This window comes from Camponotus floridanus, unplaced genomic scaffold (genome assembly GCF_003227725.1).
Source record: "Camponotus floridanus strain SB8 unplaced genomic scaffold, Cflo_v7.5 scaffold134, whole genome shotgun sequence".
Lineage (NCBI taxonomy): Eukaryota > Metazoa > Arthropoda > Insecta > Hymenoptera > Formicidae > Camponotus > Camponotus floridanus.
This window is the reverse complement of record NW_020229253.1, coordinates 859,323-884,567: the sequence shown is the minus strand read 5'-3', so window position 1 is coordinate 884,567 and position 25,245 is coordinate 859,323. Positions and strand designations below refer to the sequence as shown.

Genomic DNA, 25,245 nt, shown 5'->3' with positions numbered 1-25,245 from the left:
ATGATAACAATTAAATGCATTTAATCAAATTGATTTTTTTCTTGTCATTATGCAAGCATAATTAATATAGTAAATATATTAAATATAATAAAACAAGAAAAGTAAAAATAATAAATAATTGTGATGTGATGTAAGACATATTTTTGAAACATATATAAAAATTATATTTCGAGAGAAATATATATATCACAGGCTAAATAAATAAAAATTATATTAATATTGATAATTTTTAAATTAACAAAAAAAAACGGTGCCAACAGTACATGGTATTCCCAAGCGGTCACCCATCTAAGTACTAACCATGCCCAACGTTGCTTAACTTCAGTGATCGGACGAGAACTGGTGCTTTACAACGTGGTATGACCGTTGACAATATTAAGTCTTTCGGTTACTACTGATATATATAATTACAAATTTTTAGAATATAATTTATAAATTTTCAAATATATTTATTCTCTTTCTTATTAAACTTGTATATAATAATTGAATATCTAAAAGTATTTTTGCATTAGTATTTATTTGAATTATATCTTGAAACAAATGAAACAATTATAAAGAGAATAAATGCGTTTGAAAAGGACCCCGCATAAAACTTATGAAAAAATTGTTTCGCGTGCGCACGCATATATACAGAATGTCTCGTTTTAATTATGCACCCCGATTAACATCGGAGAAAGTAGTTGTATGACAAAATGTTTCAAAAGTTGTAGGATTCGGAAGGAGACATCTAATGGTGACATTGGTCTGACCTTGAGTGAACGTGTAAAGGTCCTATAGAGTTCAACTTTGTTTTTTTAAGGGCGAGGTAAGGTATTAAAATTTTTTTTTTGCATTTTTTTTTAATTTTTTTAACTGAATGCATAATATCTCAAGAATATTGTCAAAATTTCAAGTCGATCGGAGCAAAATTGACGACGTTATGAGTATTTTTATACCTGTCGGATTTTTATACCTGCCCGGCCCGAGCGCGCTATTGTTACCTGGCAGCTGTTTCGCTCTCTATATAATACCTAACCTTACCCCCTACCTTTCTTTATAGAAATTTTAACACAAGTACAAAACGTGCTTATACCTGTACTGTATATTTAGTCAGTGTAGAGTAAATAATTTAATGTAGCAGTAAACATTCTATCGAGCAGACGTACACGCGCACTCCGATTTTCGCATCATTTTAGCTCCGTTTTCGTTCAGTTTTGTGTTAAATTATTGCTAAAATGCCTAAAAAAGTTAAAAGATCTGATAGAAAATCAACTGGTTCGAGATTATATCGACCTAGAAAAATTATACCTCCGCAAAAACGTAAAAGCGAAGACGTATCAACAAGTAGCGCGTCAGCTAAAAAAATAAAAGTGACCGTTGAAGATCAAGTTACAGAGGATCTTGAAAAATACTATAGGATAATAGATTTTTTATTAGTCTTTTCAACAATTGCTACGCTAGTGAAGTGTGTAAAATGTGATGGAAAAGTAAATTTTAATTCGACTAAGAAAGAAGGCCTTGGATTTAACATCAAAGTGTCGTGCGAAAGCTGTAAACAGATTACAAATGTTCCGTCTAGTGTAAGAATAAACTCTGGTATTTACGAAGTTAATTATCGGTTTGTTTTCGTGATGAGGATATTAGGCCTTGGATTAGCTGGCTGTGAAAAGTTTTGCGGCTTGATGGATTTGTCTAGTAGCTTTTTATCAAGACCGACGTACAATGATTACATGAAAAAAATGTGCTCGACTGTAAGAGAAGTAGCGAATCGATTTTTTTTATCTGCTACAAAAGAAGAAAAAGCAGCAACAGCCAAAGAAAAAAAAACTGAAGATGCCGACGAACTCACTGTATCAGGCGACGGTACATGGAAAAAAAGAGGCTTCTCATCTTTATTCGGCGTCACCTCGTTAATCGGTTACTTCACAGGTAAAGTCCTTGACATTTTCGTCAAAAGTTCATACTGCCACGAATGTAAAACTTGGGAAAGTAAATTAGACTCTGCCGAATACGAAGAGTGGCATGAAGCTCATGTAAATGCTGGAAAGTGTCAGGCAAATCATACTGGTGCAGCTGGAAATATGGAGGTCGAAGCGATAAAAACCATGTTTCAACGCTCGGTAAAGAATGGTGTGCGATATCGCAACTATATCGGCGACGGTGACTCTAAAGCTTACTCCGGATTAGTGAATTCTAAACCTTATGGTGACGATTTTTCAATAGTGAAAAAAGAATGTGTAGGACATGTTCAAAAAAGAATGGGCACTCGTCTGCGTGAAATAGTCAAAAAGACCGTTGTAGATACTGAAACTAAGGCTGGAAAGAAGATCAAAAGAAAGAGTCTGTCTGTTAAAGGGAAGCTTACGGCTAAAATGATTGATAAACTGACGGTATACTACGGTTTGGCTATTAGACGTTACTCTGATTCCGTGGAAAATATGAAGAATGCTATCTGGGCAACGTTCTTTCACTACAATTCGACGGACGAGAATCCACAGCATAAAAAATGCCCGAACAGCGCGGACTCCTGGTGCGAATGGCAAAAAGCTGCAGCTGCTAATGCATTGGATTCGTTCAAACACACGTACAGTGCTCTTCCCAAGGATGTTTTGGATGCCATCAAGCCTATCTATGAAGATTTGAGCAAAGATGCCCTCCTGGAGCGATGTGTCGGAGGCTTCACGCAGAACAACAATGAGAGTTTGAACCAATTTATTTGGAAAATCTCACCAAAGCACTTGAGTGGTACCTCTGTCATCGTTGAGATTGCAGCTTATGTGGCAGCCTGTGTCTTCAATGAAGGTTCTTTTGCTTTACTAACCTTCATGCAAGACATGGGAATCAGTAGTGGACCAAGCGCTCATGATTGGGCGCGATCAACTGACTCCATGCGTATAAGCCGAGCAGAGCAGGAAGCTGAAAAACAGACTAAAGAAGGCAGGATTCGTCGTAGACAGGAGCAAAAAGATGCTTTAGACATCATGGATGATAGCAACATCCTTTATGGACCTGGCATCGATGATTCAGTGTGAGGTAAGCCGATAAAACTCGCTTATGAACGTTTTATTCCAAATTTTTTAGTGTTCAAAACTTTAAAGCGTTTTTCTCACAACTCACGTTTTCAAAGTCGGTGCCCCTCATAACTTCAAAACTACTGCACCGATCTTTTTAAAGTTTTAAACACTATTTCTGTACATAATTTACGAGGTAACGCTGGAGATTTTTTTCAAATTTGTTAATATTTTTTATTTTACAATAACAAATTAGCCGATTTTTTTCGCAAAAATCGCGTTTTTCCCTTCAAAGTGTTCCCAAAAAGTGAAAAATTGAAATTTCGAAAAACCCTCCCAGCGTTACCTGGGGAAAGCGATTATCTAACGAAAGAACATTGATTTTTTGATTTCAGATGATCCAGCACCGAGTTATGAGGGGTACCGCAATTCTATTTTTTTCCGAGACGCTTCCGAATAATTGCTGTCATTGCCGTATTTTTTAATATTTCTTCATGAAAATATTACACAATATTCTTCGAATGTTATACTTTAATGTACCATTGGTTTTAATAAATAGATTTTAACTGTGTAGTCAAAAAAAATTCACAAAAATGTGCCTTTTTTTGCACGAATTAACTTTACCCCGCCCTTAAATGAAAAAAAATATATTTACCATCTTTGAAAAAATTTTATACCTTTAAAAAGAACATCTATTAGTGTTTTTTTTATTAAATGTTTCTTATTAAATATTTATCTTAGTAATATACATACAATTATTTTACATACACTCGACACCAGAATATTTTAATACGTGCAATAAATGAATTATTTCCTATTTACTTATTTAATTGAGAAAAATTTGTTTGAGAGAAATATTCTGAATCCCAAAACGAGGGGTCCAGATTATTAAAAAAATTATTTGTTTAATAATCTAGATTCCTTATTAGGATTCAGAATATTAAATAAATCAAGTCAGTTTATCAGAAATTAAACTAACACAAGACAAGAAATATAATTATTATATTAGTCCTTTGTAGACCTTCCCTGATGAAAATTGAACGCTTCTCGAAGTGTCAAAGAAGCGTAAACGAACAGAATAAACGCTTCTTAAAAGCTTTATTGACTTCCCATTAACTCTTCGCGATTTTAAATCTTCATGCATATTTCTTGAACGCTCCATAAAGTGTGTATGAAGCATTCCGTTACGCTTCCCATACACGCTTATGCTTTAATATTTCATGTTTTCCTTTACGTTTCCTAAACGTGAACGTCCATAAAATGTGAACAAAGCGCTCCAATACGTTTTCCGCACACTTCAATGATTGACATTTAGAAACTCTTCATTTACGCTTCCTAAACGCTCCATAAAAATGTGAACGAAGCACTCCAATACGCTTTCTATACACTTCAATGATTGATTGATTTAGAAACTCTTTATCCACATTTCTACAACGCTTAAACACTGCATAAAACATATATGAAATACTTTCCATACTCTTTAACAATTTAAAGAAATAATTTTAAAGATGTCAAAGTTTTGCGCAAGCACACAAGGATCTGTACGTTCGTTTACCGCTATGCGATGCGCTATCTTTCTCGTATTTAAGTTTAGTTATGAAAATTATATAAAGCTTATAAAGAGTAGCAAATAAGATTAAAGATATACTTCAATTTAATTTCTGATCTCGATACACGAGCTTCAGATATTAAATTGATTTTTATAAGTCGGACAAGTAAATGTCTGGCGAATAAACGAAAATTATCCGTTCATTATATCTATTTCAAATGTAAAGTGCAATATTAACGGCATAGTATACGAGGGCAACTTGAAAAGTTTCTTAAGTCGGAAAGAAAACAACATTTTTTCGGAAAAGTTTTATTTTATTTTTCAATATAATCTCCTTTTAAGTCAATACACTTAGTCCAGCGATGCTCCAATTTTTTCAAGCCGTCCAAAAAGTACGTTGGCTGAAACTCTGTAAAATAGGCGTTCGTGGCGGCGATGATTTCCTCATTCGACGCGAATTTTTTTCCTCCGAGCCAAATCTTCAGATTTGGGAACAAAAAGAAGTCGCATGGGGCCAAATCTGGAGAGTACGGTGGATGGGGCAGCAATTCGTATCGTAATTCGATCAATTTTGCGGTGGCAACTGCGGATGAATGGGATGGTGCATTATTGTGGTGGAACAACACTTTTTTTTTGGCCAAATGAGGGCGTTTTCCCTTCAATTCTTTGTTGAAACGATCCAGTAAGTCGGCGTAGTATTTTCCCGTAATCGTTTTTCCCTTTTCTAAGTAGTCGATGTGGATAATGCCTTTAGAATCCCAAAAAATGGTGGTCATGACCTTCCCAGCCGATGGAACTGATTTGGCTTTCTTCGGGACCGGTTCACCAGACAAAGTCCATTGCTTCGACTGTTGTTTTGTTTCGGGTGTGTAGTGATGAATCCATGTTTCGTCCACGGTCACATATCGACGAAAAAATTCTCGTGGATTGCTCTTAAACAGATCCAAACACTGCTTAGAGATGGTCATACGCACGTGTTTATTCTCCACCGTAAGCAAACGCGGCATCCATCGCGACGTCAGCTTTCTCATGCCCAATATTTCATGCAGGATATGAAATACCCGTTCTTCTGAGATGCCTACCATCTCTACTATCTCACGCAACTTCAAACGGTGGTCACTCATAACAATATCGAGCACTTTACTGACCATTTCTTCATTGGTAGCGGTTTTCGGGCGTCCACTGCGTGGTTCATCATCGGTGTTGGTACGACCACGTTTAAATTCGTTTACCCAAAAACTGATGGTTGGTAATGAAGGAGTAGATGTGCCATGAATCTCCTGCAACTCTGCTTGAATCTGCGTAGCTGTTTTCCCTTTCAAAAAAAGTGTTTTATCACTGCACGAAACTCCTTTTTATCCATTGTTGAAAAAATGTTTGACTTGCTTTGTTTAACTGCTCCCAACTAAGTGACGAATTGACGTAATTGTCTGAAAATTTTACAGCAACCATAAAAGATGTCGCACTTTTCGGTCATTGGCCGGTATTCATAGTCCGATCTTATATTTAAGATCGTCTTAAGTCTGGTCCGAGGTTGACTTAAGACCTCATTCAATCAATTAAATAGCTGCGTAGCATTTCAAGCTCGAACTTAAGACGATCTCAAATATAAGATCGGACTATGAATACCGGCCATTGCATCTTTTTTGCGATACGCGCGCTATCTCTGTGTGACTTAAGAAACTTTTCAAGTTACCCTCGTAAATATAGTAGAGTATAAACATTTCATTCGTATTCGCTAATAAATTTGATAACATTTGCGTTCTTTAAAAATTATATTAGATATTTTTAATTCATGTTTGTCATCGAAGAGTTCGATGATGTTTCGTTTGCGTTTCTTAAGAAGTTTGATGATGCTCCGTTTACATTTGAAAGATATTTTGTTCACGCTTGTCGGAGAATTTGATAACGCTTCGTTAACGCTTTTCTAACACTTAATAGCCGCTTTCTTTACATTCCGATGTCTCAATTTACGCCTTTTAGTAATTTCATTTACGCTTCCGTCACTCTTCTGTTACATTAAACTTATTTTTTTTTACTCTCCAATTCCTCCTTTGTTAACGTTCGATTTACATTTTATTTTCGCCAGGGTTAAGCCGGATCTACATTGATCGTATTGTAACATCGCAAGTCGTAAGTTGTAGGCAAATTGACCAATCATGTTTGATTATTTTTGAAATAATCGACTATGATTGGTCAATTTGTCTACGACTTACGATTTGCGACGTTACGTTACGACCAATGTAGATCCGGCTTTATATCCACTTTAGATGAAAATTCGAATTAGTTAAGTTTGGTGTCGCCACGTAGCGGCAAATAAGAAACACATGTTATACACTTTCACTATGTCAAAATGTTGCTGCAACCAGAGAAAAGAATGAGAGGTGTTGCGGCCCACTTTTAGTAGAGCACTAAATATACAGGTATTCTATACTCCGCCATTTTTAATCCATTCCCCCTCCTTGTTTCTCGTGTCACTCGCCTCGTCGCTAAGCTGAGATTATAGTAGATAGGTTAGTGAGATTATGAGTGGGTGGGGGGATGGATTAAAAATGGCGGAGTATAGAATACTCATATATTTAGTGCCTTACTTTTAGATGATCTCTGAAAGCGATACGCCCTCTGTGGACTTTAAAAACGTGCACCTATCCAGACAACACACATGTCCAAAAGACATCTAGGGTACGTTCCAAAACGTACTCTTCGAGGAAAATTTTACTCGGCCGTTCCAAAACTCTTTTAAGCGTTTCCGATTGGTTCGAATCAGTCATCGAATAAAATTTTCCTCGGTTACTTGCGTTTTGGAACGTAACCCTAAAAGACGACTTAAAGACATCTTAAATCCTTTAGATATCTTTAAGACATATTTTGACCTTTTTGTGCTGTCTAGATAAACTACGAAGCCAAGGTGCACGAATGTTCTCAGAGGGTGATATATAAGGTGCACAATTTCTGGTTCTATTCCGTGCTATGTGCACAAAATGTCGGTTGCATCAGTGCTGTACCAAGGTGCTTACGTATGTCAAATAAATTTTAATATAAATGGGAAATGAGGAATTTGCGATCCTCTCTCTTTTTCTCTCTCTCTCTCTCTCTCCAAAATTTTAGCAAAATCGTTATTTTTCACTAAAGTATGCCATAATTTTTACATTATTATACATTTTTCTTATTTTTTTTATCGACGATAGAATTTTATGACAATTAAAAACATTTTTGATTTTTTGTTTTTTTTTTGTTTCAGATAACAATTAGAAGCATTTCTTGACAGTTCACAATTTCGGTCACGAGGCATAACTATAATCATTAAATAACTTAATATCATTATTTTTTAATAAAATAATTTTTTTATATTATTCAGACACATTGTAACAAATTATCCTTAAAGTTTCGGAAAAATCAGTTTTATTTTTAGTTTTTAAAAATACTCTCAAAGAGTTTATTTTCAGTGTTTTAAATCAATCCCTCCTTAATCAATCATTCTTCAATTATTCTTTTTACATTCAGCTATGATTGGTCGATATCTTACATTTTAAGACTTACTACCTATTTTGATGAAATATACATACATTACTGCGCTATTGCGCATGTGCTTGAAAATCCTACGATCATTGGTTTATGACTGTAGCTAGTGGTGGCGCAGGACGACTCAACAGAGTTGGTATAAACATGCGGTGATATGTCTTGTGCCTGTAGTAATTTTCCAGCCTGTTCGGTGAGAGTATAGTAGAACACGATAGAAGAGTCTAGATGCATCGTGAAAATGTTTGGTATAATCGTGGCTGGGCGACTTGTAAGTGTAATTCAGTTAATATATCGTGTTTTACTATTGTATTTTACTATTGTATTTATTAATTGTTAGTATGCGAGAATTATTTCAATTATATGTGACGAGAGAAGAAAAAAGTGTAGTGTCTTTTTAGTCTTCTCAGAATAAAACTCTGCTTTTACTTTATCTGTTATCACATTTTGCATGCATGTCACAATTGCAATTCATTCATTTTTTATTTAATTTTATAACGTTTTATAAATAAATTTTTTGATTATAATATTAAGCAAAAAAAATGATGAGATATATAATTACATACACTTTCCATAGATATAATATATGAATTTTTCTATTGATATAATTTTACAATTAATAAATAAATGAATTAAAATTAACTTTCTAATTGATTCTCTATTAATTGATCTTATGCAAACAGAAACTAATTGCAAATTTGATTATACATATATATATATATATATATATATATATATATATATATATTGTGCGTATTCTAATTGCAAAAATGCTCTGTACATTCATTTTTCTGTATATTTAATATTAATTGTAACTGTATAGAAAACTGTACAAATTAGTGTACATTATTAGTGCACACATAGTATAGTTCACTAAAAAATTTAAATCTTAATTATTTTAAATAACATTTATGTAAGAAAAAATATATAATATTTAATGTTATAAAAGTATAGTACTCTTGTTCTGTTAATCTTTTTATTTTTATTATAATCTATCGTTACATTAAATTCATTATTATATTTATTTTTATTCTATTTTTATAATTTGTTTACTTAGTATATAATATATAAGATAATATATAAGATATAATATATAATATATAAGATATAAGATATATTTTGCTTTATTTAATAATAATAAAAATATGACTTTTGTTTTTCAGGTTCAAACTGATTTCCATCAAATTGGAGAAAATCAATTCTTAATTACTGTGCCTGATGCGGACAATATAAACCATATAGTAGTCTTTCTCACTGGCATTATACCATTTCCAGATGGCATGGGAGGTGCAGGTAAGATAAAAACACTATTTTCTACATAGAAAGATTATAAACATATTAAAATTTTCCATAAATTTGATTAAAAGTTGCAATAGAAATTGATCATTAATACAACAAACTATATAAATATATTTTTAGTGTATTTTAGTTGGCCAGATGCAAATGCACCACCCAATTGGCAATTTCTTGGGTATGTTTCAAATGCTAAACCATCAGCCATCTTCAAAATTTTGAATCTGAAAAAAAATCACGAGTTTGAGAATAGTAATGTGGGAATTTTCGGGATCGGTAAGATTTCGCATGTCGCGCAGATCGGTATATCGATAGAACCTCTGGTCATAATCGAGCAGCAGGCAGCTACAGTTGCTGCCACAACCACTAATACCTTTGTGGACTTCGTGCAGAAAATGCTGACGAGTTTTGTGAATTATGTGACAAGTTTCACAGTGACACAAACGCAAATGACACCAAATCCTACAGAGAACTTCATACCTTTATCCACGTTACAAAGCTGGTATGAGACTTTTGAGAGGCGGTTACAGCAGAATCCAAATTTCTGGAAATCGTGATTATGGAGATTGCATGTAACATGGAGCTCCTTTGCATAGTAAAATATTTATGTGTATACACATATATATGTATATATACACACAAATTTTACAATAATGATCAAGCATGATTCTGGTGTTTGAATATTGTTATAAAAGATACTGAATTATCAGTGTGAATAAAAGTGAATTTGTCGCTCTTAATAATGTCAATAAACTATGATTTTGCATAAGAAGTTAGGTTTGATATTGATATATATATTCAAGCTGTACTTTCAATATATTTCAGAGAAAATATATTAAGATAGCATTATCATATTTATATGTATTCCATTTACTTGGTCTTTGCCACTTTTTCTATCAATATTTAAATTTAATTGTTGATAAACTTTTGTAGGATAATATTGAAATTAAAAATTTTTATTTTAGATATATGATATTATTACATTAAAAATTTTAATGTCATTTTTCAAATTAACAAATTTAAGCTATAAAGTAAGATATATTTATAATTTATTGTTAAGAATAATAAAAAAAATTGAAGTAAGCATGTATAAGTTTTTTTGTATATATGTGTATTATTATAATTTATTTAGCGAAAAATTTTATTTCATATTTTAAATCATGTTGACATTAACTTTTTAAAATTTTATATATATATATATATATATATATAGCAGAGAGAAGACTGAGAGATGTCATGGCCTGCTTTTGGGTGATCTCTCAAAGCGTCCCTCTATGGACATTGAAAACGTGGACATGAACTATAAAGCCAAAGTCCATAAATGTTCTCAGAGGGTAATACATAATGTGCACAATTTCTGGTTTTGTTCCGTGCTATATGCACGAAATGTCGGCATCAGTATGCTGTATAACAAGATATTTTTATGTATGTAACTTTATAATAAATAAATTACTCAATCGCGAAAGATACTGTAATATTCAAAGATGAAATAAATATTTTTCTATATTCATTGTCATATTTATATCTTTTTATTTACATTTTTAATCGTATTTCTATCAATCTTCTTAATTATCAGTAAACTGATCTTTGATATTTATCAATCATTTTTTTAATAATGAAAAAATTTAAAAATCTAATTATTAATATATGTATGGAATTTGTCAAATTAATCATTAATTCTTCTGAAGTTTTCATAATTAAGGCTCGAAAAATATAAATGTCGCAAAATATTTTAAGTCTCTTTCTTTATATAAAATATAAAGAATTCATATGCTAACACTATATATATTTTTATATTTTTATTATTATAATTTTCATACCAGCATAATACTTTTGTGCTTAATAATTTATATAATACAATGTACTAAATTATAAAATTTAATATAATTACAAAATAGGTATTACTATTAATAAATAGGTTGTATGTGTACTGTCTTTTACTTTCTAATCATTTCCAATCACTATGCATTTCTATCCAATATATTCTTTTCTTCGAGTTCTTGGATATTAGGGTTGCACCCGATTGACCACGTCGCCAATTGGCCAATTCAAAATAAGACTCTCTAATTGGTTAATCGTTGCTGGTTACCCTAGGCACAGGTTGATATAATTGGCTGTGGTCAATCGCAACGTGGTCAAATGGGACGCTCCCTTGAATTATTATAGTTTATTGTATTCCTTTGTGTTAATAAATCATAAAAATTATCATCACTTGTCATGCTTATTCCTTCCTATAGAGTCCATCGGAATACTTTCTATGAACATTTGTTCTCAGGTATAGATATTTTATAATATAAAATTTACTAAAAATTTTTACATAGTCCAGACAAGATTAGCGATGATTAATCCCTAAGATTATTGGAATTTTAATATATTTTCTTTAACATTAAAAGAATATTAAAAAAATTTTAATGATCACCTAATAGTCTTAACAATTCTTTTTTTTTACGTGGGGAAAATGCTCCTTATGCACACCGCGGTGGGACTTATTTAGCGGTTAATTAATTATAAATTAATTAATAACATATTTAATAATTTTGGTAAATGTTTACTTTACGTCACACAGCTCGAGAAAAGTTTTTATTTTCACATATGTTGTCGAGGATATATTCTTAAGTAATACACCGTTTAAATTTTGTGGCGCTCTCTTTTCGTTCCTGAGATATGCAATTTTGAAGTTTCATACTTTCATGTCATCTTTTCGTTATATCCTATTTATGTATTCTAATTTTTTGTTTACATTTGCTCAACCACACGGTTTGACATTAAAGTAGTCCGTAACTTTTATTCGACTTTAGTTTAGGTATTTTGAAATTCATAAAATATATCTCATATTTCAATTTTCACAAAAAAATCGAAAGCAAAGCAATTTTAAATTTTTAACATAAAAATGGCGATAACTCGAAAACAATGTATTTTCGGATCTTTGTTTGTATCAACTTTCTTCCTTGTTTTTAGTTCTCTATTCATCTCCCGAACGACTTACTTCGACTTAATGACTCGAAACATCCTATACAGAATGTTCTAAAAGTATCGCACTTTCTCTTAAGGGCAGATTCCTTAGAAGATTTTAAGACGAAAATCTAGAGAACCTCTAGGAGAGAGAATGGACAACTGATCAAGCTTTTTCATGATTGGCTGGCAGAAAATGTATCAATTTTAGCTATTGCGACGCCAATGCAAAATATGATGACACACAAATAGGTTAATATATGTGTGTTATGTGTGTCCTATTTGTGTGTCATCATATTTTGCATTGGCGTCGCAATAGCTAAAATTGATACATTTTCTGCCAGCCAATCATGAAAAAGCTTGATCACATGTCACATGATCAGTTGTCCATTCTCTCTCCTAGAGGTTCTCTACGAAAAGCCTAATAAAAAAAGTCGAGGCTATAATAATTTTAAAACGGGAAGCGATTATATCTGACTAATAACAGAGCTGAGGCTAAAGTTGAAACATGTCGCAAATTTTTTTATTTGAATTATTTTTAAAATGCTCCTATGAATAGAACACCCTTACTATGATATTATTATTATCATGAATTTACAATGACATTGTCTTTATATTGCAAACACATTCCAAAATATTGTAAAAAGTAAAGTAAATACGGGGATTGCCCGATTAGACACAGCCAATCATATCGACTGATGCCTAGGGTAACCAGCACAATCAAGCACGATTAGCCAATCAAAGCCAGTTGTGTCCAATTGTACTGTGTCTAATCGGAGGTGTCTCGTAAATACATATCAAATCTAATTCTATTATAATTTACTCGTCTTGCACAGCGTAGCATAGTAGACACTTTCACGATTCTAATATTGATCGATTACTTTGACAGCTAAAGTTTAAACTTGTCGCAAATTTTTTTATTTGAATCATTTTTAAAATGTTTTTAATTTTTGCGTCCATCATTCATAAAATAATGTAATGCAACGCATAAAGAAGTAGAAAAATTTATGATGACAATGTCATTATAAATTTATATAATAATCATAATATCATAAAAAGGATTCATAGGAGCATTTCTTTCACCTGTCAGTTCGCTGTACTTGAGCACACGTAATCTCAGCCCTGTTATTAGTGAAATATAATCATTTCCCGTTTAAAAAGTGCGATATTTTTAGGCCTACACACACACACACACACACACACACACACACACACATACACACACACACACACACACACACGCACGCACACACACGCACACGCACACGCTCACGCGCGCGCGCGCGCACACACACACACACACAGATTCATAACATATACATGTATCAATTAAATATATTTTATTTTTATATTTAATAATATAGAACAGTATTATTACCTTTTTATATTATATTCCTCCTTTTCTCTTTTTTTCTATATTTCTATCTCTTTTATCTTTTTCTCTGCTTCTTTTATACTTAATTTTATTCTTCTTTAATTTTACTTTTAATTTTAATAAAGCTTTTCTCTCTCTCTCTCTCTCACTCTGTTTTTTCGTGTATTTTCTAATTTTAAATAAAACATTTACATTAATTATATATTATGATTATCAATGATAAAAAATCAAACAAATACTTCAAATAAAAAAATATAAATAATTCAAATAATTACGTGGTCCCTACCACGAGACAAAAGAGAAGGACAGAGATGCCCGGAATCATCTCTCTATCCTTTAGATCTTTTAAGATTGCCTCTTACGATAGGGGCCGGTCTATTCTATATGTCTATGGTACATGCGATACAATACAATCCTAATGATCCTAGTGGGAGAAACATTGAACTATATAACATACTGGAAGCCGCGCTACCATAGAAAGTGGCCGATCCAGCCTGTTAGACAAGGAGGCGCTAAAAGGTGATGCGTTCTTTGTTTCTCTAACGTATTACAGTCGATTCGTCTAAAGTTCTCACACCATAGTAGATGAAACAAAACTGTATGTATGTACTATTTTATCACAATTTTAATTTGAAAAAATGATATTTGAACAAATACGTATTACATTGCACATGCTACATTTCTTTAGACTCATGTTTTCAGCTCAGGTAATATGTAAGACAAGGAAAGCATGACCACTTAGCATCTATCTCTCTCGGCTCGGGAATAATAAACAAAACGTATCTTTGCGCGGCTTCCAGTATGTTATATAGTTCAATGGGGAGAAACGAAACGCAACACTGGGAGTTTTCAATACTGCCAACTTTATCTTTTTTCCCAACACCGACCAAACATATTTTCGAACGCACTACTGATAATTTAACCGAAAAAATTGTACTCAACGTTCGTTATCACGTGACATGCGATATCCCATAGAAAGGCACCTTTAGATCGCGATGTGTGCGTGCCATGTATATCGTACATACATACGTATCTGTCAGTGATCGAGTACGGCAGCTTTCACGTTGATGATACGGGGACTTTCGGGGCTCACAGGGTGATCTCGCACGAAACTTATTATTTATCATCGTTACCGCGGACGTTCCGTCTTGGCCGCGACAAAAATTGACACGCGGGCATGAGGTCCACCTGCAGGAATGACAACTGATGGTTGCCGCCGCCGTCGTCGTCGCCGTCGTCGTCGTCGTCCTATACTCGCTTATCGAATCTGTGTCTTTGACGCTTCGTCGCGGTGGTGTCCGTGAGGACGATGCTCCGCGTCGCGGAGCAACATCGTTAATGCGTAACGTCTCTCCGCATTTTCGGCTTATGGATTCCGCGTGAGAAAATTACACGAGCTAGGATAGAGTGAGAAAGAGAGAGAGAGAGAGAGAGAGAGAGATTTTCACGACATACAGATCGACGTGCGTTGTCGTCCATCGCGTGGAACATCTCTTACCAGTCTCCAAGTGAGTAGGAACCAAAGTCTGATCACTCCGAACTCTTTCTCTCTCTCTCTTTCTCTTTGTCACACAAAGTAAAGAGAGAGAGAGGAAAAAAGGAAGGGAGAGAAAGAGAGAGAGAGACAGAAAGGGAGAGAGAGAGAGAGAGAGAAAAAAGTAATCGCGCGAGTAATTACGTGCCGTATGCGACGCGCGTCTCAAGGTTGACACATGTCGGCTCGATCGCATGACAAGAGGAAAGCTGTTCGCATTTCTCGGAACGAAACGAAATAAAGCGTAACGAAATATACTTGCACGGCTATATACTTGACGATTTCAACCGGGAAGACGCGCAATGATGGACTTACGTGCTCGTCTCGTTCTCTCTCTCTCTCTATCTCCTTCTATCTCTGTCTCTTTCCCTCTCAGCTGCGCTACGCATACACACACACACACATACACATTGCGTATCTTTTCGCAATAAGATGCTGCGTCTTGTTTAAGGAATTGAGAAGAATTATTTGCTAAAGCTCTACGCAAGCGATCGTGAGACAAGTATTATTTCTTCTCTGGTAAAATATCACCTATTTTAAGAGCGCTATAAAACGCTGGATGGAAAAAGAAGAAGCATTCGGCTTTTCGAACGCGTCTCCTTCATTCTCTCCCCCTCCTCCCCACCTCCTATGCCTGGAATTGGACACCGACGCGAATCGGAATTAATTGATCTCTCGGTCGCTGTCCCTGTCTACGCGCACGGTCTCACCTATGTATATACAGGGTGGCCCCGAACGTTCCAGCCAGACTTTGAGATCTTATAGGAAATTTAATTCTGAACAAAAAATTTCCTATAAACATGGGTCGAAAAATGCTTCCTTAAGAAGTTATCGCTCAAAAATCTCCGATGAAGGAAGAGCAAAAGGTGAAAAGAAAATGAAATAAAAAGAAAATGAAACTAAATAAATTTCTTGAAAAACATCTCTATTCATTTTCTACTATTACGTGCTATTACTAAAATATTAGTTAAAAAAAAAAATTATTTTTTTTCATAAAAGAAAAAGATTTTTATTTTTTATTTTTATCGTTTTTTTTCAAGAAATTTATTTAGTTTTATTTTCTTTTTATTTCATTTTTCTTTTTATTTCATTTTCTTTTTATTTCATTTTTCTTTTTATTTCATTTTCTTTTCACCTTTCGCTTTTCTTTCATCAGAGGTTTTTGAGCGATAACTTCTTAAGGAAGCATTTTTTGACGCATGTTTATAGGAAATTTTTTGTTCAGAATTAAATTTCCTATAAGATCTCAAAGTCTGGCTGGAACGTTCAGGGCCACCCTTGTGTACGTGTGTACGTGCAATCTGAACGGGGGAAAGAGAAAAAAAGTCGGTCGGCCGGAATTGGTGATAATCGACGTCGGTGTCCGGAGCGGGATCGTGAGCGCTTTCCCCGCGCTCACGATGACACTGCGATTAAATCGCGATGTACAGGGTGTATCTTAAAAAGCTCCCGCTAAGCAAATAACGTTATTCCTGATTAAAAACCGAGTCGAAAAGTCCTGAACCATTTTTTCCCATAATGCTTAATAAAGTAGTAATTAATGAGTAAAATCGCGCCAATAAAAAGACAAACATCCTCGTTATCAACATAGATTTGGATAAGCAAAAAAATAAACTGTTTTGTGTCTTTTTAATACTTAAATCTGATTAATTATTTAATGAATCTTGGAAAAAAAATGGTTCAGGAATTTCGACTCTGTTTTTAATCAGGAATAACGTTATTTGCTTAGTGGGAGCTTTTTAAAATACACCCTGTATATGCAGGCACGCGTTGCAGCAAAAATGTGAGATGAAAAATAGGCGAAAAAAATGCTTTGAACGAAAAAGATAATTCCCCTCCCCCCCAAGATAATTCAAAATATATAACTCTTGCTTGATTCGCATTTCTGTAGTTCAAATGGGAAATGGATTTAAGGTGACAAATCAAAAGATATCGCGATAGATGCGCATAATTAAAACAAACATGAAAAGAGCTATTGAGAGAAGACAGTCACATTTATAATACTATTAAATTATATCATTAATAATGTCAGTACAATGTAAAATTAATCTATGTATTGCCTGAATGACGGAAAAATGTTGAAACTTGTTTATTTTGAATGTATAGTTGTAATAATATTCACATCATCCCATAGAGGATTATTTAGATTTAAATACAAATACAAAAAATATTTTTATTAAAGAATATCAATAATTTAAACCATATTAATAAATTAATAAATATAATGTTTCTCTTTTATTTTAATTTACATTGCGTTATTATTATTATTTTTAATCTTGCAACATTATGATATGCTGCAAAATATTGACAATGTAAATATTGATGCATTATATATTTGCACAAGTCAAAGCATATACATTTTTACAAATTGATATGTTACAGGAGACAGGAGGATACCTTGTAATTTCGGGATATCAAATACTTGCTGATAAAGTTTCTAAAAGTAAGTTGAATTAAATTATTGATATAAGAAACAATGTAATGATAAAAGATAAGACAATTTTTATGTGTGCATGAGATATATGAAGTGTTTATTATCAAGTGTTTAATACACATAAATCTTTATTGTAGAAAGCATAGAAATGGAAAGTTCAGAGGAACCGACCAGTTTGCAATCCATATGTCATCTACATGCCTCAGAACTGTTCCCCAAGCATACGCATTTTGAGTGCGAGGATGAAACGCTAACAATTCCATTCACGCCATTGAGCGGAGAATCAGTAGTGGCATTGGGACGAACAACTGATGGTGTTTTAGCACTTTCAAATTATAGACTTTATTTGCAATTAAGTCAAACGTGTTACAATATACCTCTAGGTCTCATTGAGCAATTGGAAGTCAAAGAGATTTTCTATCTGCATATTGGATGCAAAGATGCACGTTCTTTAAGGTATCATGATTTCCTTTTATTTTTTCATCTTTTGGAATAGATTTAATATTCTCACCTTTCACGTTAATTATAAATTCATTGAGGATCGTATGTAACATTTCTGTAGCTGTTTTAATTAAGTGACGATTGTGTTATATTTTAGTTGTGCATTTACCACAAATGAACACTGTTTAGAGTGGTTTAAACGATTACATAAAGTGACCTATCCACGAAAAAGTATAGAGGATATATTCGCGTTTGCTTATTATGCATGGTCCATAGAAGAAGGCAAGGATTATCCTAGACTTGGAAAAGATAATAGTTCTTATATTACTACTTTTAATTCAGAGGTATATAAAATTTTATATAAAATTTTTAATCTTTCTTTTTTTTGATTGCGAACGCAGAAAAATTTTTTACCCGATAAAAAAAATGTCTCCATGAAACTTATATTTTCTCAGGTCGAGCGATTGAAGTTCAATTTACATGGCACATGGCGTATAAGTCAAATAAATAAGGATTATCGCATGTGTCCATCCTATCCGCCACAACTATTGGTTCCTGCTTGCATTTCTGACGAAACCCTAGAATTTGTTGCCAAATTTAGAAGTTCCAGACGTATTCCAGCTATTGTGTGGAGGTATATGGTTTCTTCTTTTTTTTTTGTGTAACTTACAAGTCGAGTATCACATTTTTTGTGTTTTATCAAAACGATTGCATATTTTAAGGCATGTGAATAACGGTGCCGTAATAGCTCGCAGCAGCCAACCAGAAGTTGGTTGGCTCGGCTGGAGAAGTTCCGAGGATGAAGACCTTCTGAAGGCTCTTGCAGACGCGTGTAGCTACGATAAGGGCGAATCCACGATGGTAGACTCGCCTATTACGTACTCCGACGTTGGTGATGATACTATAACACCGAGCGCTGCCAAGGTAAGAATTTTAAAGTACAGACCTGTACTTTACGGAATGTATTGCACGCATCGCAAATTTGACCAATCGCGGACATTCTGCTGTTTTCGGCAAAAATTTCGTTTCTATGGAGCGGAATTCGTGTAAGCGGATCAGCAGTTCGCTAATTACAAGACTGTTAGATGAAAGAAATAACGAAAATCGTCATGATTGACTAGCCTGATCCGGCTTACGCGAATTCCGTTCCATGAGACCAGGGACAAAACTTTCGTGTACCGAAAACAGCAGAACGTTCGCGATTGAGTCAAAGGACCACGCACACAAACATTGGAAATCTGGACACCGGTCAAATTTCTCCAAACTTTGGGATTTTTTAGTTTATGACCCCCCCCCGATCAAAAGTCCTTCTGGGCCCGAACCTCCAGGAAGTCATGGAAAAAAATTATGGGGTATGGAAGTCGACAGAATATAAGTAGTCGAGTATACACGTTTTTACGGGTTGAACATCTCTTGGGCCTTAATGATATTCGGTGGGGCCTGGACCCATTTCTTTAACCATACCGGATCGCTTTAATTGGTCGGTTATGAAATGTTAATATCATATCTGAATATATTCCTAGTCACAGAATCTAATTCTGCGATGTTTCCATTATAAAAACCTGGCTCGGCCCTTTCTCGGTCCTATCGGACCCTAGTTAGATTTTATAGCCAAGATTGGGCCAGACTATCAGATAGTCCTCTCCAAGTTCAAGAAGTTTTGTCCGATTAGTTATCATAATAGATCCCCTCGAATTTGAGACATTTCAAGAGTAAAAACGTATATACTCGACTACTTATATATTGCGTCGACTTCCATATCCCATAACTCTTTTCCATGACTTCCTGGAGGTTCGAGCCCATAACGACTTTTGATCGGGGGTCATAAGCTAAAAAATCCCAAAGTTTGGAGAAATTTGGTGGCCAAATTTCCAATGTTTGTGTGCGTGGTTTTTTTCAATATACGCACTGAGAAAAATCATTTGATTGTATCAACAAGACGTATATGATTGAAGGCATTTTAGTTAAATCAAACAAGAATTTCTAGTTATCATGATAAAACTCGATTTTTTATAACTAGAACGTTTAATAGATTTTACTATAAGGATTTGGTTAGTATTTTCTGGTTGGACGTATAAAATTTCTTGTTACATTAATTTCTTTGCTTGCCGCTAGACGAGCCACTCTTAACTTAACTCGTATCCAATATTTGCCATGAAATGTATATAAAGAGTAATATTAACATTAAATCCAAAGTATATTTTTTTTTTCTTACGAGCAGTAGTGCCAGAAAGAGGACGCTAGCTCTCTGATTGTGTGTGTTTGAGCTGCAGTGTTCCTCTTCTTGCATCACTGTTTATCAGTTTAATTTCTAACAAACTGAATTTAAAATAATTTATTCAATAATCTGGATTGAATTTGTCCAACAATCTTGTTGGAATTCAGAATATTAAGTAGACTTTTGAGATTAGATGAAAAAAATTTTAGACGACTTGGTGATGGCAAGTTTAGTATTATTAGCCGGAAAATTTGGTAAATTTAAGAGGAAGAAATTAATCAGATTCATCTGGTGATTCCTAAAAGAATTCTGGTTCGTTCATTTTCCAACAGACATACTGGTCGAATCTACCAGAATTTTAATTAACGCAATCAGATTTTTTTCTCAGTGCGCAATCCGCGATACGCGCAATGCCTTTTATATTTTTAGGATTCCTTGGTTAAATATTTAATCAAATCGACGAACGAAAAATTTAATTTAAACCAAAAAGAAATTCAAAGAAGAAAAATGAGAATCTTGAGTATTAATTACATGTAATTTAATTTAGTATCATTATATTATTTAAGTATAATGTGAAGTTATCTCTTGTAAATATTTTGTAATTTTTCTTCTTATACGTAGAAAGTTTTAATCGTCGATGCAAGATCGTACACAACAGCCGTAGCGAATCGAGCACGTGGTGGCGGCTGCGAGTGTCCGGAATATTATCCGAGTTGCGACATACAATTTATGAATCTGCCGAATATTCATTCGATACGGAAAAGCTTCCACGCCGTACGACAGTTATGCGCGTCAGATGCGGATCAACCAAAGTGAGTTATTCTCTCAGACTGTGCTATGTACATCTCGTCTGTTCTTAATATTCTTATTTAACTATAATTTTTTTTATTGTACCAATCTCTTTCTTACAGTTGGTTAAGTTTGTTGGAAGGTACGCGATGGCTGCAACACATGTCGGGTTTATTGCGAGCGGCCGTCACCGTGGCTTCCGCAATTGAGAGAGATGGTCGACCAGTATTAGTACACTGTAGCGATGGTTGGGATAGGACGCCCCAAATTGTTGCGTTAGCGCAGATACTACTTGATCCATATTATCGGACTATGGAGGTATACAAGAAATTTTTAGAATAATTGCAATCAAATTCGAATTATTCTCACTACTTCTTCTGTTTTAGGGGTTCCAAATTTTGATTGAGAGAGAATGGTTAGACTTTGGACATAAGTTCGCAGATCGATGCGGTCAAACAATCGGTTGCGACGATCCCAATGAGCGTTGTCCGGTATTTCTTCAGTGGCTTGATTGCGTCCATCAGTTAATTCTGCAGTTTCAATGCAGTTTTCAAATGTCGTCGGCATATCTTGTAAATATATAATAAACAGTTCTATTGCGAAACCGAAATATGTATTATCGAGAAAAATTTTTAACAATAACGTGTTTCAGGTGAAATTAGCCCAGCATACATACTCACAATTATTTGGTACATTCCTGTGTAATACCAGGCAGGAGAGGCTGCAATTGAGAATACGTGAACGTACGTTCTCCGTTTGGCGTTTTCTCAACTCTACTGCGTTCGTCAATCATTTATATTCGCCGTTAAAAAATCAAGTATGTCACGTTAATGAAAAATATATCGCCGTGATCAAAACACATTTCTTTAAATGTAAAATAACAATTGATTTTATTAATGCCAGGTATTATGGCCAAGTTGCAATGTGCGTGATCTTGTCCTATGGTCTGAAGTGTATTTAGGTTCTATGGAATCGTCGCTCGGTATGAAAGATGATAAGCAGAGAGTGACGTTGATTGACATCGAGGGCGGTGAGAGCGAAGAACCACAAGGACAGATGACGAAGACGAGATCGTATGGCGATCTCATGCACGCTCCCGATCATGCGGTTTATTTGCACCGAAGACGTAGCGATCCGAGTATTTCTATGGAGAAGTATGTAATCTCGATGATAGTTGAGCCTTTGCGATAAGTGTGTTCTTTTTAAATTTATGCAGAAGCTTTTTTTCTTTGCCGCAGAAAATTCGACACTTTAACGCTTGAGACTGAAACAGATCAAAAGAGCGCGAGAACTACGGACGATAATAAAAATGAAGCTGTGAACGAGAATTCATTAGAGACTGAAACCAAGACGAAACGATGTACTGTGAACCAAACATCCAACGATTCACCCGCCAATCCCTCGGTAGATAGTTCTACCGACACTTTGATACCTAACAATGATTCTGCCGTTGCAGTCATTAACGGAGAAAAGGAAGCGTAAGTATTTGTTGCTTTATATTTTTATGTGTTTGCATATTTTTATACTTTTATGTTAGCGAGAATTTTTATAAATTTTATTCAAATTTTCAGATCACACACGAATTCATCGCGGGATATCGTATCACCGTGGATTGAAACCGGCACCACCACAACTGGACGAATCGTTTGCTCATCGTGTAATCGCAATCACAACGAGGGTAGTGATGTGAGTGATACTAGCGCCCCATTGATATCAAGAACTCCCAGTAGCATATGTCCGGCTTCTCCAACCCATCAGGACGTTATGCTAGATAATCCTGACTGGCTGGATGATGTTGACGGTCTTCCTGTCATATGTTGTGACGTCCAAATGCGAGTACAACAAATTATCGTAGAGCATAAGGTACTTGAAGCAGCAGTTTTTAGTGTTTTATCGCACTCTACATGAAAATTCTCCGAAAATATAGCCGGCGACATAGAACGAAAATGTCCTGCTCTCTGAAGACCTTTAAAAAGCGATGGTCGTGTCATAGTTAATACAATTTTTAATTAATTTTTTTTTAGCTTAAAGAAGAAGCTCTAAGGAAGGAATTACATACAACGAGGCTGGCACTAATCAAACAAGTTTGCAATCACAACGCCGATACTGATCGTATCGACGATATTGTGAGTAGAATTTTTAAATTGCTGGTTCCTGTACGAATATGTAATAGTGTAATGAAAAATGCATGCATCTCTCGATTTGCAGGGTTCATTACCGGATTCTGTGGGTAGTACCGGTGAACATGGGGAGTCATTACCATCAGATATGTCTTGGGAAGCTGTGGAGGAGCTGAGTCCCGCTCCCATTCTCTGGGTGCCCGATCATGCTGTGACCCGATGCATGGGTTGTAACACGGAGTTTTGGCTTGGTAGACGTAAGCATCACTGCAGGTATGCATTTTCCGCGGCAAAACTGCGATAGCCCATTAGACCTATTTTGCTGCTAAAAAATGAGAAGGGACACGCAATGAGAAAACAAATTTTAAGCACAATCTTGTATTACATATGATTAGATGCTGTGGCAAGATTTTCTGCGCCGACTGCTCTGAAAATTCCACCCCTCTGCCCAGTGAACAGCTATACAATCCCGTGAGAGTGTGTAGCGACTGCTATGCACGGCTGCACAATCATCATCATCAGATAAACTCCTGTCCATGCAACGCCCGCCACCAATGTATTAAAATGGAGAACGAGATGGATTCCTCTGAAGTGACTCTTCCGCAACCAGCAACATGTCAGAAGTCGAGAAAGCTGCCGCCCGCTGTAACGAAGGATACTTGCTGCGACAATTTGTTGCAGGCAACGCATCAGAAAACTCAACCATCCGTCGCAGCGGCTACGGCGAATTGAAGAGATAGATCTGAAGAATCGAGCGAGAGAGGGAAAGCCCGAGGAAAGGCAATGCATTGGGGACAACGTGATTTTCTCCTCCATCGATTGCCGATCAACATCATTTCACTCTGCGTGGCGCGCATTGCATCGCCGGATTTATACATAATTTGTATCGGATATATAGCATGCGGACTAACTCATCTAGAGTGTCCTAAGCGATTTAATATATTTATTGCTAGATTAATAATTTGTACGCGAACAAGAGTGTATAGCAGATATGCAGAAAAAAATTGCAGAAAGAGAGAGAGAAAGAGAGAGATAGTATACGAGGTTGTATATACTCTGGGAGTGATCTCGAGCTAAAATTTCTAGCTTCTTCTGAGAGATACTCCTCTGAGAAATTCAGGGAGGTCCTTCAAGTTTATCCGTTTCTCTAAATATCTCCACGCTTAGCACGATGAGAAGTGGTGAGTGGCAAATTTTTGGATAGGCTGTGATCGACGTCTAACTTTGTTAGACGACTATACTACGGAGCGAAGTGCTAATTAATTGTCAATTTGATCACGACGATAGCATTATTTCGTTAATTAGCAATCGAAGTTAGCGATCGAGCGAAACGAACGAGATCGTATTTCTTATATCGCCATCGTATGTACGAGAATTGGGATATTAAATGTCATTACCGCACGCGTCTGATGTCGATCGGATTCACATCCAAGACCCATATTTTATCCTACATCGCGATCTCTCCTTTGTCATTAGACTTATCTTGACGAAAAGATCATTCGCCAGCGTATGAATGAATATTATGTTTAATTGAAGAATTGGTTTTCGTACTAAGTGTGTTATATATTTCGCGTGTGCTATTGATTTCATCATTTTCTCTGACATCCCATTTGAAATCTGCATCTTTGTAAAATCAAACATCCGTTTAGACCGTATTACACTACGGATTACGAACTCGGTTGCAGTTGATATAGTTGAGAGTTATGGATTGACCAATCAGTTAACAAACTTTACTCTGATTGATCAGTCCATAACTATAAATTATAACTACAACCGCAACCAAGTCCACAACGTAATGTAATACGGGCTTTTCAACATAAAGCAGAGAACAGATTTTTGCATAAGCATATAACCATAATCATAAGAAAACTGATTGGTCCACAAGTATATGTATAAGAAAATGAACCAATCAATTTTCTTATGCTTATGGTTATACGCTTATGCAAAAATCTGTGCTTCTCGCTTAATTCTTTCGATCATGGATATTAGATCATGGATTTTAGAAATAAATGCCTGGGCGACATGTATTAA

At 34.9% G+C, this 25,245-nt stretch overlaps 3 protein-coding genes and 1 non-coding gene across 7 annotated transcripts; 3 read left to right on the top strand and 1 right to left on the bottom strand.

The window, feature by feature from the left end:
* Positions 1 to 251: 251 nt before the first annotated feature.
* LOC112637153 lies at positions 252 to 371 on the bottom strand. The gene has a single exon (XR_003122431.1). It is a non-coding gene; the product is annotated as a 5S ribosomal RNA (ribosomal RNA).
* A 1,008-nt stretch (positions 372 to 1,379) lies between these two features.
* LOC105256709 lies at positions 1,380 to 3,567 on the top strand. Its single transcript, XM_025406186.1, has 2 exons — positions 1,380 to 3,012; positions 3,386 to 3,567. Exon 1 carries the CDS (start codon positions 1,611 to 1,613, stop codon positions 3,009 to 3,011), a length of 1,401 nt encoding a protein of 466 aa, XP_025261971.1. The 5' UTR covers positions 1,380 to 1,610; the 3' UTR covers position 3,012; positions 3,386 to 3,567.
* Positions 3,568 to 8,275: 4,708 nt separating this feature from the next.
* On the top strand, positions 8,276 to 10,268 carry LOC105256704 (protein OPI10 homolog). Its single transcript, XM_011266861.3, has 3 exons — positions 8,276 to 8,329; positions 9,222 to 9,351; positions 9,478 to 10,268. Exons 1-3 carry the CDS (start codon positions 8,300 to 8,302, stop codon positions 9,906 to 9,908), a joined length of 591 nt encoding a protein of 196 aa, XP_011265163.1. The 5' UTR covers positions 8,276 to 8,299; the 3' UTR covers positions 9,909 to 10,268.
* A 4,401-nt stretch (positions 10,269 to 14,669) lies between these two features.
* LOC105256703 (myotubularin-related protein 3) lies at positions 14,670 to 24,621 on the top strand. Of its 4 annotated transcripts, none has more exons than XM_011266860.3 (16): positions 14,670 to 15,186; positions 17,595 to 17,655; positions 17,784 to 18,102; positions 18,245 to 18,431; positions 18,543 to 18,721; positions 18,810 to 19,011; positions 20,927 to 21,117; positions 21,226 to 21,412; positions 21,481 to 21,666; positions 21,747 to 21,911; positions 21,998 to 22,248; positions 22,333 to 22,572; positions 22,666 to 22,957; positions 23,119 to 23,220; positions 23,303 to 23,487; positions 23,610 to 24,621. In XM_011266860.3, exons 3-16 carry the CDS (start codon positions 17,795 to 17,797, stop codon positions 23,944 to 23,946), a joined length of 3,012 nt encoding a protein of 1,003 aa, XP_011265162.1. In that variant the 5' UTR covers positions 14,670 to 15,186; positions 17,595 to 17,655; positions 17,784 to 17,794; the 3' UTR covers positions 23,947 to 24,621. The 4 variants fall into 4 exon arrangements, with proteins under 4 accessions (XP_011265162.1, XP_011265161.1, XP_011265160.1 ...); XM_011266859.3 differs by having other exon boundaries at positions 14,671 to 15,020; positions 21,217 to 21,412; XM_011266858.3 differs by having other exon boundaries at positions 14,671 to 15,057; positions 21,217 to 21,412.
* The last annotated feature ends 624 nt before the right edge of the window (positions 24,622 to 25,245 follow it).